We start from the raw sequence: 15,665 nt of genomic DNA, 5'->3' as shown, positions 1-15,665 counted from the left end.
TTGTGTTTTACATTTTCATTTACTTACTTAAGGTAATCCATAAACTAGTCTATAATTTCATCGTCTGCAATAAATCAACAACCAAGTTTCACCAGAGTTGTCTGCCCTAATGCAAAATACCAGAAACTTGCACCTACATGCAGACATTCACAGGAGCTTGACTGAAGCATGCTTTCAAAGGCGTTATTACACTGGAAGCACAAGTAGATGCCGGTTAAAAGCTCAGCCCAGCGATTTACCTTGCCACGCATCTGCTCCGCGTGGAGCCCGTCGTGGTGATCGGGCAGAGGTGGGGAGAGCCTCTTTTTGAAGGTTCGTAGTTTCTCCAGAGAATCAGCTATTCCGTTCTCACATTTTTCCCAGTCCTATAATGGGAAGCAAAAGAAATTTCATGGATTTTTAAGGAGCAAGAAGTTGGAAAACAAGAAAAACTCTCTTCTCAATTCCCAGAGAAAGAATTAAAGTTACACTGATGAATACTGTGAAAGCGCCCACACTCGCGCTACAGGGGGGAGCATGGGAAGAGCTGAGTTCTAAACTGGACGGTTCTCATCATCTGGGCGACTGCAAGCAGGTAATGCACTATGTGTTGCTTATGAAAACTGAAATGATACACAAACTCTCTATAATTGTATTAAAGAATTAAAGGAAACGATGGGGGCCAAGACACCAAGTACTAGACACCCAGAATATTACGGGTACTCAAAAATGTTACTTGAATCCAAATCTATCTGCAGAGGTGAGAGTATGAACACAGTCCTTTGCCTCTTTCCTAACTCCACCCATAATGGCACTAATGTCTACACTATCTCAATGCACTCTAAAGGATAGAAAAGAGGATATGAAATCTCTTTCAGGGTGAAAATACATATAGGTAAGAGAAGTGACATGAAATGTAAAAATAATATAACCCTGACTCTGATTCAATATATAAACAGTCTGAGCCACTTAGATTAGAATTGTTACAGAAGTAGAAACACATAACTCTAAAAAGCACGGCATTTGACTGGCTTTCTCTTGATGGTACCGAAACATATGTAACAAAGGGCTAAATGTGTAAAACATAAAACCTATCCAAAGGAAAAAAGTAGAGGAAGAAAAATAATGCACAATTTTTTAAATGTACACCCTATATGCCAGCTACTGGTAAGTGTTCTGAAGGACAGAATGGTGGTGTGGAATGTGGAGATCCCTATGTACTGACAAAAGAAAACATACGTGATGTGCTTGTGTTTTGGAAGGTTACACGCCAAAGGTAACAAGCGTTCCTTCTGGGGAAGATTCTAGGATTTGGGTGGTGGTGTAGGGGAAATTTCATTTTTTACTCTCTATGCTTCAATTATTATCTACATCTTTTTCAGACACATGTATTTCTTAAGTAATTAAAAAAGAAAAGAGAAAAATGAGAGGAACCATGATGGAGACTTTATTCTTTACAGCAGCCTACCTACAAATGAGCCCACATCTGGTGTCTCAGTGCCAATTAAATTCAACTAAACACATCTCCTTCATTTTGTCCAATACCTCCCATTCCTGGCCTCCCCCCTCCCCAGTAACCATCCCTTCAACTTAAATTACTGAGCTCCAAAGAGAGACAACTTGAGTTGCTTTTAGTAGTTAGCCTGGAGCCAAATTCTGCTGCATTTCCCTTCACATTTTCCCTTTCATCATCTTTCGTCACTGGTCTTTTCCTGTCTCGGATCTTCCTATCTTCTCTCCCGATGCCTTATTTTCAGCACAGCAATGCATGATGCTGTTACAACTGTCTTCTTTAAGAAGCGCTGGCTACAGTGCCTCCCTGCTCATAATGTCTTTTGGTTTCTAAATAAACTGGGAGTTTGGCCCAAAGTTCTCATTTCTCTTTAAAATTCCTTCGAGGAACTTCCTAGAGTACATAACCTCATTCCCTCTTCCCATTCACCAGAAAGAACAAAAACAAGACCCCAAAAACAAAAGCCCCAAATGTCTATTTTGGACAGATTTGTTCCAATTCTGCTTTAGTAAAAGATCTCGGGGGCTTCCCTGGTGGCACAGTGGTTGAGAGTCCGCCTGCTGATGCAGGGGACACGGGTTCGTGCCCCGGTCCGGGAAGATCCCACATGCCGCGGAGCGGCTGGGCCCGTGAGCCATGGCCGCTGAGCCTGCGTGTCCGGAGCCTGTGCTCCGCAACGGGAGAGGCCACAACAGTGAGAGGCCCGTGTACCGCAAAAACAAAAACAAACAAAAAAAAGATCTCGGTGTTCCCAGGCTACACTTAGTCCATCAACGCTAAGCACAGTGAGGGTAGACAAAAGATCCTCTTTTGCTTAAACTGAACAACATCCTCAATTAAATCATCACACACTGAAATCTCTGAACACGCAGGCAAGAAATGTTCATTGATCTAAAAGAGAAAAGGTCAGCTTTTTATTCTTCCTAACGAAAGTAAGAGGCAATAGTGAAGCGGGTAAACATGCAAGGCATAGAATTATAATGACTGTTTTTGGCATATTTACTCAGCATTTAATTAAAAGCTAAAAATATGTAAGCTTTATAGCTACGGTGAAAAGATACAGTAAAACAAGGCTGTATAAACATTAGAATTTAGCTCCATAAATTCCTTTTTAGGCAAACAGGATCCAGTGTATGATCCAAAAGAAAATAAAACTTTAACAAGAGAACAGGGATTCCCCTTTCCAGGATGGCTTAGATTCTGAAGCTATAACCAAGTCTTTTTTACTACATGAATTATAAGGAAACAACTAAATGTTACGGTCTGCAAACATCTATCAAAGTGGATGTTTTATACACCAACAAAGAGACTAACAAGAAAAGCAAATGTAGTGACTCAGCCATCTCGCCTTATTAAGTCTTAGAAACGTGTCCAAACGTCAATCACAAATAAAGAAAAAGATATGATTAACATGTTCTCTGCAGAATGATTTACAATGTTTTTAATCCTTTCCTGAAAGCAAAAAAAGAAGAAGAAAGAATCAGGCATGTCGGATTACTGATGAATTGTGCTGTGTGCAAAAATGGTTCGTTCTCTAACATATGTTGGGTGGCATTTCTGATTGATTGCTTCCTACACAGAAGGTGATATATTATTTTTTTCAGCATTTTACTTTTTTTAACATCTTTATTGGAGTATAATTGCCTTACAATGCTGTGCTAGTTTCCACCGTACAACGAAGTGAATCAGCCACATGTATACATATATCCCCATATATTAAAGAAAATTCAGTAGAATAACCCAATGAATGTGCATACTTTAAGCATTAAAAAAAGCAAAATGTGTTTCATTAGCTTTAGTTATTACCTCTGATCCAAAAAGTGACAGTCCAAATTTAATAATCTTAGTGAAGTGTTGGTGATTATCAACATATATAAAACTTCAGTATTTAGTCATGTTCAATTTCAAAATGAGAATAATCTAAACAATAATAATTACCATCATTTACTGAGTACTCAGTATGTACCAGGTACTTTGATACATGATTTGCTTCCATTATTTCATTAAAACCTCACAATGCCCTATGAAAGAGATGTAGTCATACCCACTCTACAGATGAGGAAATTGAGGCTTTGATAGGTTGAGTTAACCAGGTTACTTGGTTTCTTAATGGTTTTAACTTGGGTTTATTTGAGTTTAGAGTCTATGCCTTAATTCAACTGCTGCTTTCATCGTGTCTTATGCAAGGAATTGGAAAGCGAGGGAGAAAAGCATACTGTGGGAGGTCTGCTAAACCTACATTTCCCTAACCTTGCTGTGTGATCAGTCTGCTATCTGTATCCAACTAAAGGTTTAATATACCTCCTGGAGATTTTATCTCATAGCAACTTGCTTGGATAAGCTAAGATCAAATCAAGAGTATCTTCTTGGATAGGTTTTTCCCTGCTATAAAAGAAGAGACATCAATCTTGAAAACCACTTTAGAGTCTTAGATTAGGGAGTGGAATCTACTCTTTGCATTCTTGTCTAGATTTATAAAGTCATCTCATGGTTTCTGGCTGAGCACTGGCCATGAATCAGAATTCATTGCTTGGATGGTCTTACTAGACTTAAAACGACTTTGTTGGGGGATTTTCCTGAAAGACCACCTGCTGAAAATTGGGCAACTTTTCTAGTTCATGCAAGACAGGACAACGTCCTAAACAGGACACAGGGGATCAAAATACTGCAGGGTCTGACGTAATGATCTGCATTATTTGATTCGCAGGATAACAACGTTGAGGAAGCAGCATAACTATTAAAAGGGCTTTTTTAAAACATCTTTATTGGAGTATAATTGCTTTACAATGGTGTGTTAGGTTCTGTTTTATAACAAAGTGGATCGGCTATACATATACATATATCCCCGTATCCCCTCCCTCTTGTGTCTCCCTCCCTCCCTCCCTATCCCACCCCTCTAGGTGGTCACAAAGCACCGAGCTGATCTCCCTGTGCTATGTGGCTGCTTCCCACTAGCGATCTATTTTACGTTTGGTAGTGTATATATGTCCATGCCACTCTCTCACTTCGTCCCAGCTTACCCTTCCCTCTCCCCGTGTCCTCAAGTCTATTCTCTACATCTGCGTCTTTATTCCTGTCCTGCTCCTAGGTTCTTCAGACCATTTTTTTTTTTAGATTCCATATGTATGTGTTAGCATACGGTATTTGTTTTTCTCTTTCTGACTTACTTCACTCTGTATGACAGACTCTAGGTCCATCCACCTCACTGCAAATAACTCAATTTTGTTTCTTTTTATGGCTGAGTAATAAAGGGCTTTTTAAACTGCATTGGGCCTACGGGAGGAAAGAGCCGAACTTACCTGCAACAAGAAGGCCAGTTTTTTCTTCTGCTCCTCCAGATGCACACTGGCTGATCTCCATCTCTCTTGGATTTCAGCGAGTTCAGCCTGCAAGGCAGCCTCAGCTGCACCGTCGGCAGAAAGCAGGAGCTGTTTGCCAGCCTCCACAGTGAGAATGTAGCTGCCTTGCTGTCGCAGGAACACTTTTTCTTTGAACTGAAAGAAAGCGTAGATTTTTACTTTCTCATCCTTCTCTTTACCATTTCCCCATTAGAAGTATTTTTAAATAATCCTAAAATTTTGCATACATAACATGCCCTCTTTTTTCCAAAAAGCTTTACTGACCCAGTACTTTGGGCCTGAGTGAAGCAATGTATAAATAAATGAGAATTCCACACAGAAAGCTTAGTTTCTGCTCCCAAGTTAAACGCAATCACGATGCAATAGGAAAACTGCTCTATGAGACTGATGCACAGGGGCACAGAGGGACATCTGACCCACGCTGGGTGCACAGGGAGGCTTCTTCAAATGGTGAAGCCTTCACGAGTCTTGAAAGACACAGGAACACAACCAGATTAAGAAGGATCTGCTGTGATGAGAGCCAGGACTCAGGGAGAAGACATCTTCCACGCAGAGAAATAGGGTGGGCAAATCTGCTATACAGGATAAATATGACGAATTCAGGACACTGGACTTAGCTTTCAGTGGCTGGAGTATAGGATTCCCGTAAGAGAGTGGGAGAAGATGACGCCAGACCACACCTTGCACAGGAATTTGGTTTTTATAGTAAAAGTGACTGAGATTCATGGAAGAGTATTAAGTGGTGGGGTAGAAAATGGAATGGAAGGCCATATATTGGATACTTTAAGACAGGTTAGGAAGCTATTGTCTATCTAGGCAAGAAACCATGAGCACCTAATCTAAGGTAGTGGCAGTAGGGATGGAGACTTGAGGGATATAAGATATGGGGAGGGAGATAAAATGAAGAGTATAGCTCTGGAATGACTCTGCGTTGCTGACTGATAGACCAGAGAGCCGGTGATGTTTCCTCGGTTTGGACACGTGCAATGGACTGGTGGAGAATGGTTGATCCAGAGATCACAGGCTCTACTGGAACCATGGAGTATATTATGTCTGTGATACACATAGATATAAAGCTAAAAGGGGGATGAATACATGAGTTGGAGGCTCAGGAGGTGAACGTGACCAGAAGATACCAACTTGACCCTTCTCTGCTGGTAGGGAGTAGTGGAAGCCACGTGTATAGATGAGGTTTCCCAGAGAAGCGAGGAGGAGAAAGGAAGCAGAGAACAGTGACCTTCAAAACAAGAGGAGCCTATGAAATATACTGGGAGGGACTGATGAGAGGGTGTGGTGGTCTCCATCTAAGAGGATGGACTCCCAAACTCCCAGGCTGGGGAAAGCAAGGGGAATGGACAAACAGCTCACACAGGACTGAGTCTTTCATCTTTTCTGGAATACTTCAGTTAAACTGCTCATGAGTGAAACATGTATAATCAGTGCAAAGTTTTCCTTTCCTTGTCATTGCCTTTCCATCCACGCTGGGATTCACTGAGCTGCTGGGAGGCCTTGGTGGGTGAAACGGAGTCAGTCTTTGTGAGAGGCTGGGACTCGCCCTACTTTCATTGTTAAATATGGGCTTTGTAATGCCATCATTTTATATATTTCTGTTGACATTTGAGAACAATGCTTGTCCTCATTCCAGTGTCACCCTAATATCCTTCTGAGGAAACGAGGCCAGGGGAAAGTGTGCAGCGGAAATGCAGACGAGGTTTAAAAACCGCCTGTTTTGCACCTTACCTGCACTTCATCAAAGAGGGTCCTTGCTTGCTGCAGTGGTATTGGGACACTTCCGAGACCACTCACGGGGAGATAGGACACTTCAACCAACCATTTCCGAAGCTTTTCCGCCATCTCCTGATAACGCTGCCACTGGCGGATCTGGCTGTCAATGATGCCCCGCCTCTGCTGGGCTCTGCGTATCACCCCCTGCCACTGATTACTGAGAAGGGTCAATTTGAGGTTGAACTCATCCCTGGTGAAGAAATAATTACATAAGGAAAACCACCGTTATCCTGGATGTAGTTATATGATCAACCGATACACACATACACACATACACACATACACACATACATACATGCTTGATGACCCTAAGCCCTAAGAGATCACTGATCTAGGGCAGAGGTTTTCATATATCATGCCACGATCTGTTATCAGGTCTACTGAAAGTAATTTAAAAAATTAATAACAGTTAAGCTATCAGTGTTTGCAAATGGTGAGTGTGTTCACATCTTAGCACAGGTGGAAGACATATCCGTAAGGTCAACTGTCATTTACCCTCTCTCAGAGTGCATGAGAGGGAACAGAGTGTAGGGCAGCAGCTACGATGCGAACGGCCCCCTGAACGTGCCTGTAGCAACGTATGCAGCACGTGGCAGCATCCTGTGTACGCAACAGCAGGAAAGGAGGGGCCCAGCTTATTTACAACCTCTGTCTTCAGCTACAGTTATAAGTCACTTGGGATGAACAAGACTGGGTTACTTTAGCTGGAATCGTAAACCATTTAAATAAAACTATGTTACGTAAAAATGTTTTTAAAAACTGTACTCCATAAACTCTCAGTATTCCCTCGCAGTAGACAGTCCTAATCTTTAGCAGATTTCACAAACTCATCTAAATCATCCCTTCTAACGTTTTAAGCCCACTTCACTTGTTCTTAGCAAAATGAAAACTATCTAGTCATCATTTTCTGAATAAAGGTTGTGCATATAGTTAGAGATATTCAATTTTATTTACGCTTTCTCAATTTCAGGCTAACTCATCTCAGATCTTGTAGTTGGTTCTTCCTACCTCTGTTTACTACCTTTAAAAAATGTTGGTAGTTTTTTATTATGTTTTCCTTAACATCCAACTGTGGCTTTAGAACTGGTTTGTCCAGGATCAAATAGAATGAGTGTCTTTGTAGATTACAGTGTTACTCACACATTTTAGTACTAAAGTGTAACATTACTTGCTCATTCTCTATGTTACTAGTCTTGCTTTTCTTCCCTCCTGTGGGGGGCTTCTGCTCTGAGTGGGATTTACCGTCCTGGGCTCCTATATTCTTGATACCTCTTATTATCGAGGGCCACCATAAACTTTGATTTTGTAACCAAATATGTCATTAAGTGCTTCTGGTTTTGAGAGGCAATTCTGATATTTATAATCTAATTTCAGTAGAACCAAATATGATGAATTAGGTTCATGAGACTTCCCTAAAAGTTACAAGCATCTATCATCTCTGAAAACATCTAACTCCAGGGCTTGGAGAAGAGTACCCTATATATTGCTTCACTATCAGCTAGCCATCCAGGGTCTCTTTGGAGCCTCCGTCCTCACTTTGTAGAACCAAGCTGCTCTGAGCTATCTGTCAGCATGAAGAACGACTCAAAACATGACACTGGGCTCAATGTTGAACTTGAACTTTCAAAAACAAAACGTATACACGAACTTTTAAAACGCAATACATTTGTAATCTAGGACCTTCCTATTTGTCAACAGGCTCTCATCTGTAATTTTTTTCACTTTCAAAGTTACCCTTGGTTCCCATCCTCCCATGTTCATCTCTTTGGTGTTTTTCCCTGCTAACATTTAAAATTTAATAGATGTTGGCTTGAGCATGAATTTTACATTTTATTTTACTTAATGACTCAAGCTTTTATAATATTGTTACAGAGTAGGGAGGATAAAGCAAAAGATAAGTTAATTGCACTTGCATGTGTCTTATTTTGAAGGCCTTAAATTCTTAGTAAAGCTCACATTTAAGTTTGGCTTCCTTAGGATAGAATAAATATAGCATCACATTTTGTTGTTCCAAGCTTAATCATGAAAATCTTTCATGTACTTCCAAAGAAACATCCACTTAAAACTGAAATTGCTTCCAAAACTTTAAAAAAAAAGCTCTTAATAAAAATAATGACTTATTTTCTATTTTTCTGGAAAAAAAACTAAGTTAATTATAATCACAACTACTGTTCTAAATATGGAAAACACATACATATGTGATAAAATAAATGAGGTGTGTATGCCAAATATCACCACAGAAAGTCATGGGGTAGAGTAAACACTGTTACTAGGAAATGTAAATATAGGACGAAATTGCCAATTCATACGCCATAAATCTGAAGAGGAGCTAGATCTTCCCTCTGCATTTTTAATACAGAGATAATCTGCTAAGTAATAAAGAGGAAGCAGGGTTTCAGGGTGAGTGTAATCTGACTGAAGTCAGCAAACCATTTTCAAATGTGGAGGTGTTATCATGGTATAGGAAACCTGGCTGGTCCTGACTAAAGACAAGGTACACGAGTGGTAGGCTTGATGCTATTGCTACTTAGTTATGTGACCTTGGTCAAATCAGTTCACATTTCTGGGCCTCAAGTTTTCATTTGTAAACAAGAGAGATGGTCTAGTGATCTCTACGCTCCTCTGAGGAATAAAATTTCTGTTATCATATGAGAACATTAGAAGCATCTGTTGACAAACCACTGATACATCACTGACACAATTCATTCTCATCTATTCATTAATGCTAGTCCCCTACAGACAACGAGTGAAGGTTGGCTAGGTGATTTCCAATTACTCTACGTCCTTCATGTAACATAACAGCACTTCTTTAAAAAGATTCAATACTTAGTCACTTCAGAGATTCAGACAAGTCTTTCCTCCCATTTCTGAGGCTCCTCTCCAGTACAATTGCCTTAGGAAGATGGGCTCTATGCCCTCTAACCTGCTCATTCAAAAGAAAATGGCTAATTTACTGGAACCTTTCTTCATAATAATATATCGAAGATCCTACCTGTCATCAACTTGACCTTGTTCTAGAAGATGCTGTCCATCAACAATGATCGAGTGTAAAATCTGCTGACGACTGAACATCTCTGCTTGAAACAACTGTTATTTTTAAAAAAGAAAAACATAATTTAGAGTTCCTAATTTTAGTGACCAGTTCTCCAATAACTTTCCAAAAATTCTGGTTCAAGCGAGACTATGAAAAATATTTCCAGCTGAATCAGGTTGTATATGAAAACCTGCAATGTAAGAATATTTTTAAACCATCAATTAAGATAAACTTAAAGATACAGTTTAGTTTTTGTTTACTAAAACTAAGTGACTAAAGGTAGAATTATGTTTCCCTTCTTCCTTTCAAAATCACCTAATAAAGTTAGTTAACACATAATTTGTATTGTTTTTTTTTTAATATGCAGAATATGGTCCATTTTCAGACAGAGAATCACTTAAGACCTTTTAAAAAGTTGAAGAATGGAAAAAAATCCACCCTTTTTATAAACTCACTGTTTTTCAATTTAACTCAGTTAATAAAATTGTTTCACTACTAGGGCTTCCCTGGTGGCGCAGTGGTTGAGAGTCTGCCTGCCGATGCAGGGGACACGGGTTCGTGCCCCGGTCCGGGAAGATCCCACATGCCGCGGAGCGGCTGGGCCCATGAGCCATGGCCGCTGAGCCTGCGCGTCCGGAGCCTGTGCTCCGCAACAGAAGAGGCCACGACAGTGAGAGGCCCACGTGCCACAAAAAAAAAAAAATTGTTTCACTACTAAAAAAGCTCAAGAGAAAATCTTTCAGATTTTCACTGTTTTTTAAACAGCTTTATTGAGATAGAATTCTATATCATACAATTCACCTATTTATAATTTAATGATTTTTATTATATTTCCAGAGTTATACAACCATCACCACAATCAATTTTAGACTATTGCCATAACTCCCCCCAAAAGCTCCATACTCATTAGCAATCACTCCCCATCTCCTTTCAGTCCCCCCAGCCCTAGGTAGCCACTGATCTCTGTGGATTTACCTACTCTGGATGTTTCATATAAATGAGATCAGGTCATCTACTGTCTTTTGTGACTGGCTTCTTTCCTCTTAGCATAACGTTTTCAAGGTTGACCCATGCTGCAGTATGTATGAGTACTGTGTTCCTTTTTATTGCTGGATAGTATTCCATTAAATGGATAGACCACATTTTATTGTATGCATCATCAGTTAGTGGGTATCTGGGTCACCTCCACTTTGGGGCTATTATGAATAATGCTGCAATGAACAAAATTCTGGTACAAGCTTTTGTATGGACATATATTTTCCTTTCTCTTGGGTGTATACCTAGGAGTGGAATTACTGGGTCACATGGTCATTCTATGTTGAACACTTTAAGGAGCTCCCAAATTGTTTTCCAAAGTAGCTTCACCGTTTTACATTCCCACCAACAATGTATGAGGATTCCAATTTCTCTATTCCCTCATCAACACTTGTTTTCTTTTTCATTGTAGCCATCCTAGTGTGTGTGAGGTACTATCTCATTTTAGTTTTGATTCATTGTATATTACGTCATTGTTGGTCAACTCTACAAAACTGGACTTAAAAATCCCTTACACATATTTAAATTCTCTATTTTAAAAAATTTAAGCAAAATGTCTTAAAATTAATTTCATTCTCTTTAAAGTCCAGCATTAAGCTTTTCTCTGCTTTAGCTGCATCCTATCTCTCCATTTGTGTATATTTCATAAACACGGGAGCAACTTAGTTACACCAGTAAATAGCAAAATAGAGACTAATTGCAAATTGATTAATTCGTTTTTGTTTTTTTTTGTGGTACGCGGGCCTCTCACTGTTGTGGCCTCTCCCGTTGCGGAGCACAGGCCCCGGACGCGCAGGCTCAGCGGCCATGGCTCACGCGCCTAGCCGCTCCACGGCATGTGGGATCTTCCCGGACCGGGGCACGAACCTGCGTCCCCTGCATCGGCAGGCGGACTCTCAACCACTGCGCCACCAGGGAAGCCCGATTAATTTGTTTTTGTATCTAATTCTTTCTCGATGTTTCTTGAGAAATGATTATAATGCAATTTGATCAAGAGGCACACCTGGAGATATCTGGTAGTTTGATTTCCTAGTATAAAATATGTATCTGTTTTTTAAAGAACTCACAATTTTTATTTATCAAAGACTTTTGATCAAAGCATAATCTCTTAATGAAACTAGCCTTGACAACATTAGTGTAGTCTGTAATTCAACTGGGAAATTATCTTACCACAATTCTGGCACCATACCTTGCAGGGTACTGAAGCCTGCCCCATGCTTATAACCAACTATGGAATAAAGACTGGACTGCATTTTTGTGATTAAGATATCGAAACTTCAAGCTTAAGAAAGAAGGCAAAAACATCGCATGCATTTGAGCAGATTCAGCACACATTACAGGACTTTCATTCTTCCACATGGCATTTTGCAGCATCTTACAAGGCCTAAAACAATTTTATCACCCAAAAATGTACTGGCATAACTTACCTCATGTGCTCTCTGCTGCTCCAAAAGAGGCTGATAATTGCCTGAAATCTCTACTGCTAACTTCTGTTCTGTTTGAACTAGGAATTCCATCCATGTTTCACATTTTTCCAAGAAAGTTTGATGTTGTAGCAAAAATGACTGTAACTTACTGACAGAAGAAGGAAAATGAATAATGGTGATGCTGTTGCTTTTTTCTTATACCTTCAGCATATAAAACTAGATTAAATATTCTCTGTTCCAATTCTAATTTGACCTCCACAAAGCTTTCATGTTAGGTAGTAAAATTTTGTGAAAAATAAAAAGAAAATTGAAGAAAAGAAATTTAAATGACAAAATTATGTATCTTTAATATATTCTTATATAAAATTTTATTTTTTGATTAAAACAATATTCAGTACATTAAACATGGGAAATCACTTCACATTTTGAGTTTCTCACTTTTAGTTCAAATTGTGTGAATAACATTGGAAAGATCTAGAATTTATAAATATACACAAATCATGAACTTATTATTTCTACTGATATTTCAGAGTGGCCAAAACATCTCTGGGTTACTCTACCTGAATCTTTCTGTAGTCTGGGTGGAGATCAGAGACCAGTGCCGGTTCAGATTCTGCATCCTTTTGATTTCTTTATCATTTAGGGGCAACCTGTATCCAAGCTCATTTAGCCGGTCTAAATCTGGGACCATGCTGCTGAATTTTAGCATCTGTCCCTGAAAGCAAGATGCAAAACTAGATTTAGCACCACAGTCAGAAAAGGCAGAGCTCTTTCAAAAGTGCACAGCGATCTTCTGATTTCAGGAAGAAGCTGGTCTTTGGTCTCCTCTGCATTCCTAGGCCACCCCCTCGCAATCTCCAGTGCTGCAAAGGAAGCAAAGCTGCATCTCCTCATCAGCTTCCACTGCTGCTGCTGCTGTTGCTGCTATAGCTACTCACTATCCCTTATTGAACATTTAATAGTTTACGTGTATTATTTACTTGATTTATTTACTCATAAGTAATTCCTTTTTTTTTTTGCCGTACGCAGGCCTCTCACTGCCGTGGCCTCTCCTGTTGTGGAGCACAGGCTCCAGACACACAGGCTCAGCGGCCATGGCTCACGGGCCCAGCCGCTCCGCGGCATGTGGGATCCTCCCGGACCGGGGCACGAACCCGTGTCCCCTGCATCGGCAGGTGGACTCTCAACCACTGCGCCACCAGGGAAGCCCAGTAATTCTTGCTTGAACTGATAAAGGCTGAAAATTGTGCTGATGACTGAAAGGACTTATTTCTTACCCTTTATATTTCATTTATCCATGTTAGTCTGCTCCTTTATTATTTAATAATAATATTAGTTATAATAGTAATAGCTAACTAACATTTATTGAGTACATATGAACCAAGCATTGTTATAAGAGCTTTACAGGTAATAACTCATTTTATCCTCAAAACAATCCCATAAGGTAAGAACCACTACTATTCCCAATTTACAATGAGGAAGAAGAGGCACAGACACTAAGTAAATTGCTCAAGGCCACCCAGCTAGTAAGTGGTAGAGCCAGGTAAACACGACTTGTTGGGTTCTCCTTGGATGGAACACAATCCCACCTGAGCTCCAGAATCACCACCCATTATCTTAAGAGCTTCAGTTTTAGGTCCTTGATCCCAACCCCAAAGTTAGTGAGACTCAACTGAGAAAGCAGTGTATGCTTTCAGATCGCTTTCCTCCCTTCACACACAGGACAAAGCTGCCTGTCCTGGTTCTGTGGGCATTCGTAACTCCATCTAGGAAACCGGCTACAGGCAGGAGAAAAGGTCAGGACACCTTTGGCTGTGTGTGTCCACTTGGCGTGCTCTGCAAAAGGCTCATAACCCTGAAGAGAGAATAAATCTTGCCAACTGTCGAAGCCAAAAGCAAACTATTAGATGGCAGAATTTCCACGGGTGGACATCAGCAGTGAACAAAACTGACATGCCACGGTCCCTCTCCTGGTGCTCAGAAAGAGTAAGACACTATTCCAATAGCAGAGAGAACAGCAGTCACCTATCACATGAACATCCTTGGATGGTACGATGAAAGTCTGAAGAACAATAACACTGGGCTATGAAACTGTGTCGCTGGGGGGCCTGACCATGGACAGAAGGGGAGGCTTTCTGAGAGTGACTCTGAATAAAATGACCAGGAGTTGATGCCTTTTGGGGACGAGGAATGGACTTCAGAAAGCGGGGGATGGGCATCTTACACACAGACGCCAGGAAGCACTGCAGCTCCCAAGTGCCTGGAGAAGGAGACAGACGGTGGTGAAGGCGAGACCCTTAGGGAGGTGGAAGCCGGCTATTGCTGGTCTTGATACTTCACACAGATCTTTATCCTGAGAGCAGTGGGAAGCCATGGAGGGTTTTAAGCAGAGGGATAATAGTAATAAAATGTGCATGTCTATTGTGTTATTTACTGTAAAGTCGTTCATGATTAAGTAAAACCTTTTAAAAGAAAAAGATCGGGCTTCCCTGGTGGCACAGTGGTTGAGAGTCCGCCTGCCGATGCAGGGGACACGGGTTCGTGCCCCAGTCCGGGAAGATCCCACATGCCGCGAAGCGGCTGGGCCCGTGAGCCATGGCCGCTGAGCCCGCACGTCTGGAGCCTGTGCTCCGCAGCGGGAGAGGCCGCGACGGTGAGAGGCCCGCGCAAAAAAAAAAAGATCATTCTGGCAGCTACAGGTTGGAGGGAGAGAGGTTGCTGCAAAGAGGTCCACAGAGCCTGAGGCTGTGGCCTTGGCCCCTGAGCAAGGTCGGACAGCGTAAAGTAGGAGTGGATGATGGTAGTGATGGACATGGGAGGTTCAAGAGCTATGAAGGAGGTGATGGATTGGGCGCAGGGAGGGACCAGAGGCAGGAGGAGGAGTGAGGTGGATCTTAGCGCTGCTCCTGGGGGTCTCCCAACACGGACCACGAGATCAGCTTGAGCTCAGTGCCATCACTCCTCTCAAGAGAAGAGGAAAGCAGAGCTGGCAAGAGTTTCCTTGGGAACAGAAAGTAGGCGTATGTCAGGAGTTCTGAGTTTTCTTTAGGACTTTGAAGATAGAAGATCTGGGACGAGGATTTGAACACACTTACCTTAAGTTCCTCCATCCTCTCCTGGATGGTCGAGAGGTCAGACGAGTGGCTAGGGTCCTGCCCTTGTAGTATTTCTTCAGCTTCTACTATCCAGGCTTCCAAAGCTTCTAAACTCTTGGTAAACGTTTCATAGTCAAGAACTCCAGCCTTTTTTTCACAAAAGAAAACTGGTATTTAGAAATCTAGTGAAAGGGCAAGTGGATATTAAAATTATTTTTCATAATCTTGTGCCAAATTCCCATTCCCAAGATGCCATTCCTAAAAAGACAAGGCTACAATAATTAAAATTTTCTTTTTATTTATATAGTTTGCTAAACACTTAGCATTACTTCTACGTACCATTAATTAACCAATTAAAGTTATTTTTTACATTATCAAACAGAAATATATTCTGATTCTTGCAAAAACTTGTCAGGTAAACATGACTGTTAACATTAA

The 15,665-nt window shown here is 40.9% G+C and overlaps 1 protein-coding gene across 17 annotated transcripts in view; it reads right to left on the bottom strand.

Moving 5' to 3' along the window:
- SYNE1 (spectrin repeat containing nuclear envelope protein 1) overlaps positions 1-15,665 on the bottom strand; it is a 464,275-nt gene that overhangs the window by 76,690 nt on the left and 371,920 nt on the right. For all 17 annotated transcript variants that reach the window (XM_060029753.1, XM_060029751.1, XM_060029760.1 and 14 more), the window contains 7 exons: positions 15,228-15,374; positions 12,693-12,847; positions 12,133-12,280; positions 9,629-9,723; positions 6,592-6,826; positions 4,792-4,986; positions 240-365 (listed from right to left, as the gene is read on the bottom strand). In XM_060029753.1, coding sequence (XP_059885736.1) covers positions 240-365; positions 4,792-4,986; positions 6,592-6,826; positions 9,629-9,723; positions 12,133-12,280; positions 12,693-12,847; positions 15,228-15,374 — 1,101 coding nt within the window. The remainder of the gene's footprint in view (positions 1-239; positions 366-4,791; positions 4,987-6,591; positions 6,827-9,628; positions 9,724-12,132; positions 12,281-12,692; positions 12,848-15,227; positions 15,375-15,665) is intronic.

The sequence above is a fragment of the Delphinus delphis genome, chromosome 14, assembly GCF_949987515.2.
Source record: "Delphinus delphis chromosome 14, mDelDel1.2, whole genome shotgun sequence".
NCBI lineage: Eukaryota > Metazoa > Chordata > Mammalia > Artiodactyla > Delphinidae > Delphinus > Delphinus delphis.
The sequence above is the reverse complement of the archived record's forward strand: the minus strand, read 5'-3'. Positions and strand labels throughout refer to the sequence as shown.